The sequence below is a fragment of the Pundamilia nyererei genome, unplaced genomic scaffold (genome assembly GCF_000239375.1).
Source record: "Pundamilia nyererei isolate P.nyererei 1_Seehausen unplaced genomic scaffold, PunNye1.0 scaffold00060, whole genome shotgun sequence".
Lineage (NCBI taxonomy): Eukaryota > Metazoa > Chordata > Actinopteri > Cichliformes > Cichlidae > Pundamilia > Pundamilia nyererei.
In genome coordinates this window covers 1,330,550-1,335,771 of record NW_005187461.1, presented here as the reverse complement: position 1 = coordinate 1,335,771, position 5,222 = coordinate 1,330,550, and the positions used below count along the sequence as shown (strand labels likewise).

The 5,222-nt window shown below is 40.8% G+C and overlaps 1 protein-coding gene across 1 annotated transcript in view; it reads left to right on the top strand.

The window, feature by feature from the left end:
- Nucleotides 1-1,539: 1,539 nt before the first annotated feature.
- Nucleotides 1,540-5,222, top strand: part of ada2a (adenosine deaminase 2a) — a 5,831-nt gene continuing 2,148 nt past the window's right edge. Inside the window, exons 1-5 of the mRNA XM_005734766.1 lie at nt 1,540-1,829; nt 2,132-2,456; nt 2,629-2,845; nt 4,491-4,704; nt 4,816-4,943. Coding sequence (XP_005734823.1) covers nt 2,153-2,456; nt 2,629-2,845; nt 4,491-4,704; nt 4,816-4,943 — 863 coding nt within the window. The 5' untranslated portion in view covers nt 1,540-1,829; nt 2,132-2,152. The remainder of the gene's footprint in view (nt 1,830-2,131; nt 2,457-2,628; nt 2,846-4,490; nt 4,705-4,815; nt 4,944-5,222) is intronic.

Here is a 5,222-nt window from a genome sequence, read left to right as displayed (position 1 = left end):
ATACAGTTTGGCAGCATTAGAATGTCTTAAGTTATAGGATGTTGTAATGAAATATTCAAGAAAAGAAGCTGGGTCGGGGAAAGCTAGACGCTATGAGACAATTTTGTAAATGTATCACAGAAGACCTGTCATAGATGATTTGCTATTTTGTTAAAATAGGCAGTATTGGTGAGCTCAGTGGGGCCACTAAGGAGGTAGTGTGTTCACTCGTGCTGTCTAATGTATGAAGGGCAGTTTGTTTTATTTTTTAATAAGGTCTGTAAGGTTGTGATGTTATCTTATGATGTACAGGTGTGTGTTTGTGTGTACAGATGGTTTTTTGTTTTGGTTTTTTTTTCTCTTTTCTCCTGGTGCATACAATCGGCACCAGATGACTGGAAGTGCGCGTTCATCTTTCACTTTACTCTGCTGTCATCTCTGCACTAGTTGTAACCCAGTTAGGCGTGATTAAATGTGAATCATATTTATTTGCTGTTTTAAGAATTTTTGTACATTTTTGGACTTTGTTTTAATATAATTCTGGCGTCTGTCTCTTTTTCTCTCAATGTTTTTGATGTTTTTAAGCAGTCGTCTTTTACCTCAGTAGCCATTGGAGAAGAAAAGACCTGTGTCTTTCATTTTGAAGTGACGTTTACAAGTTCTTATCTGACTGACATAGATTATTTTGGAAATGGAATGGAGTATTTTCTCTACTGTACATTTCTTAGGAATAAAAAAAATGTTTCTCAAACATCACTTTGGCCTTTTTTTTTGAGAAATAAACACTAGGTTGGGTTTATTTATTTATTTTTTTAAATTACTATTGGAGCAACTGAAACGTTAAAAATAATGAAATGAAAAAGTCCACAATGTGACGGCTGATGCATGACAATGCATTAATGTATTTGGAGGCTTTACACCATCACTTTTGATTAGTGTTTATCCTCGTGATGAACACCCTCCACAGATTGAATGCTGCTTTGTCTGACCCTTCTCCTGTCAGCAGGAGTCACAGATGTGACGTCAGAGGGCTCCTCCTAATAAAAAGTAATATATTCTTTTGTTTAGGCCTAATGAGGCCAAAATTGGCATTAGAAAGAAAATGCAAATGAGGCATGTAATTAAGGCGCTTTAATTGAGCCCAATTACGCACATTGTTGTGCAACTAGCTTTTAAAATACGGAAATGCAAAACGCAACATGCCAGTAATGCTAAAGAACTACTATATGATCAAAATGTACTAAAACTTGACTTGATGAAGCTGTGGAAACAATAACCAAAGTTTGTTTTGCTTTTATACAAAGGAAACAAGGATGGCAAGTTCTGTGTGTATCTCTTGCCCCACCCACTGCTCGTTTTTATTATCAACAAAACCATAAGGTTTTTGTTTTGTTTTACAAACAGTGAAATGAATTTTCCGTATTTTTCCTCTTTTTTTGTTTGTTTGCAGGGTAATTATGACGTCACCTGCAAAAATATTTTTTCGTTCTTGTTTGGTTAATCGTTACTTTGTTTTCTCTCTCTCTAATATATCTTGACGACTGGTTTCCGCTGTTAGAGTAACCAATCAAATTATTCCAGGGAAAAGCTTTAGCCAATCATTAGGCTTCTAAGCAAAGCGACGGAGTGAGAAAGAGAAAACATACAACGGAGGTTGTTGCGTCTCGCAGTGTTTACTTTCGTGAGTCTGTCGTCTTAAAAGCGCAACTTAAAAGAGAATGCGGACGTTTTTAGCTGACATAGTCGAGCAAGGTTTTCCGATGATCTCTGTTCATAAAGCGACTCTCGCCGGGACTGTTTACAAAGTCGTCTTCACCAGCTAAGCTAGTCGCTGTGCACCAACACTCTGAGTAAGTCGGGCTGCTGTTAGCCTAAGCTAACTTAACGATAGCCCCTGTTTCTTTTTCTGTGTTTAGTCTGCTGTGATAAGTTGTGAATTTGTCTTCTACAAAGTAATTCTGATTACGATAGAATTTTGTAAGGGAAATACCCGCTGAGGAAGCGGCACCTGGTTGTTTTCTCTGTTTCGCCGGTGTTATAGGTTGGCGTTTTATTTTTACCCCAGAACAACTGTTTTCTGTTCCGCAAAGAGGCTGCCGTGCTTTCTCAGTGCAGTTTGCTTTAACTCGTGGCGTTTTCTGTCTTAAACCAGCTCCCACCATCTCTACCTAAAATGGCAGCCCTGCTACAGCGACCCCACGCGGCTGTGCTCTGTTTGTCGATACTCTACTTGACCGGTGGCATGTCCATCCCGGACCCCAAGCAGAGAGAGGCTCTAATAAAGCAGGAGTCCTCCATGCAGACAGGTGGGCAGCAGGTGTTGACTGACGCCGAACAGCGTCTGAATGCTCGCCTGTTAAAAATGAAACAAGACGAGATGGAAAGAGAGGAATTCCCTCCTGCTATGCACTTCTTCAAAGCCAGGGAACTCATCAGGAACAGTCCCATCTTCAAGCTGCTGCAGAAAATGCCTAAAGGTACACAGCTACTGACAGAAACATGGATAGAACCTAATTTTGACACAATAATATTGTATTCCCAAAAGATATTGGAAAATAACAAAATTCTCATTTAGGAAATGTTGCAAAAATATTTATGCAGAGTATCACAGTTTTTATTTCATTATAATTTTATTATTCACGGTTTCAGGTGGAGCTCTACATCTCCATGACTTCTCCATGGTAGATGTAGAATGGCTGGTGAAGAACGCGAGCTATCGGCCACATTGCTATATTTGCTTTACTAGCCGGTCCGTCAGGTTCATCTTCTCGTCTCAGCAACCGAAGCCTCTGCCATATTGCTCTTCTTGGTCCCTGCTGGAAAGCCTCAGGGCCAAGACCGTGAACACCACGGATCTCGACAACAGGTGATCTTGTCTGTGTTGCAAAAAATAATAATTTAGAAAGAGACAGAAACACTCTTGCGTAACTTTTATGTAATCGTCCCACCGAGTTCTTTAAGCTTCTGTGAGGCTTCTTATTGGTATATTTAGTTTTCTCTGCATTTCCATACATTTTCCTGTCAATGCTGAGATCATGTGTGAGAGCACCCCCGTAACACATGGCCTCGAGTGCACCTCTGATTTTTGACCTCTGGCCTCCTAAAATTAATAGGCAACAGTATTAATTTGTCCTTAGGGATGGGTACCGGTGTCCGGTGACATAAACGGTAGTAACCAGACCGAAAAGCAGCGCACATTTCGGTGCTTTATTTCGGTGCTTTTTTTTCCTGAGCTGTGATACACTTTAGATTCTAGCCAATCATTTTACGTTTCCCAGGATAGTAGGCGGGGCCAGGTACGTACGTTCAGTTAGAGCAGAGCTACAGATTAAAAATGTCCAAGGCGAAGCGGTCAAAGTCTGGCTGTACTTCACAGCAAAATATGCAAAGTCAGCAGCAACAAGTGCTTTAAGCTGATACTGTGATACTGTCAAAGGAGGTAACACCTCGAAACTGATGAAACACCTGGCGACGCATAGCTTTTTTTTTAAAGCCGAGAAATGCGCCGTATTTGATAGCTTGCTGCGAGACCTCACACTGTGCACGTTGGGTGGGTTTGCCAGTTATCGGACCCGGAGCAACATCCCCCAAAAACCCGAAGAATAGAGTCCTGGCCCCTAGCTCTGCCAGTGTAGCAGAAATGATGAGGATGATGATGCAGCAGCAGCCGTTCTTCTCTGCGTGAGTAGCTTAATGTTGTTCGTGTGTAATTTACGTTGAGTAGGCTAACCACGTTATTACATTAATGCATGTAAGGTGAACTAGCAAACATCATCATAGCTACATGCGGCTGTCTTCTTGTTTGATGGCAGATACTCCCTTCACCCTGGCCAAAAAGGCTAAAATGACCAAAGAAAAAGTGGGAAACAGCTGAACATGAGAGGTTTTTGGACAAAGTTTGTGTTTTTTTTCCATTGTTTAAGCACTGCTTCCAGCCAAGAGTGATACCATATATGCCCCATAGCTGCAGAAAAGGCTAACATTGTTATCGTTTTACAAAAAACAAACAAACAGCTGAACATGAGAGGTTTTTGGACAAAGTTTGTGTTCTCCATTCTTTAAGCACCGGTTCGAGCACCGTTTAAGCACCGGCACCGTTTCAAAAGTACCGATTTGGCACCGGTATCGGATAAAACCTAAACGATACCCATCCCTATTTGTCCTTCTTGTATTTTTATTTTATTGGCACAACTAAGTGGCTTTAAATCTGTGAAATATTACATCCGGATATTATCAGTTAACTGAAACTATTAGGAACAAGGTGAAGTCTCATTAAAGGGAATGAAGTCTGTTATCGTAATCATAAACAGCCCGGCTATTATGAAAGGTAGGACGGTTTAATTTGACAATGTAGTGATTCTTGTTTTTCAAAGAGTTAATAATAATCCTGCATAGTTTTAACTTCAACCTCAGGAAAATGTTAACAATATAATGTTTTGTGCATGTTTGATGTATGGAGTATAAGCCAGTTGTTGGTCTTATCACAACCATATCTGCATACTTGGTCTTAGCATCATGGGCAACCTGACGCTCTTCACTGATAAGGATCCAGAGGCAGTGTACCCCACTCAGACTGTGGTGTGGAGTATATTTGAAGAGACCTTCCAGGCAGCGTATGGTCTGGTTACTTATGCTCCTGTGTTCAAAGACTATTTCTACCAGGGCCTCAGCCAGTTCTACATGGACAATGTTATGTATCTTGAACTTCGCGCTATACTTCCAAAGGTATTTTAATACTTACATTCTAACTATACTCTATATATACTGATTTCCCTGTGTGTCTGATGTACCCAATGGATTCACACGTGTTAATTTCTTCTTCTTTGTTATATTTAGATATATGATTTGGATGGCCGCACTTATGACAAGGCCTGGATTTTGAAGACCTGCCAGGACATCTCAAGGCAGTTTGTAGCAAACCATCCTGACTTTGTTGGCGTGAGAATCATCTTTACCGCCAAAAGGTTGCTGCTCTGAGTGCTTTTAAAAATTAGTCAGTACTATTTATTTATAATTCCACACTGCTTCTGACAGATAAAATGCAGATTTAATCACTGATCAATTCTGCCTATAATAATTAGAGGTATTTGTAACTGGGGCGGCACGGTGGTTAGCACTGTTGCTGCACAGCAAGAAGGTCCTGAGTTCAATTCCACCATCAGGCCGGGGTCTTTCTGTGTGGAGTTTGCATGTTCTCCCCATGTTTGCGTGGGTTCCCTCCGGGTACTCCGGCTTCCTCCCAC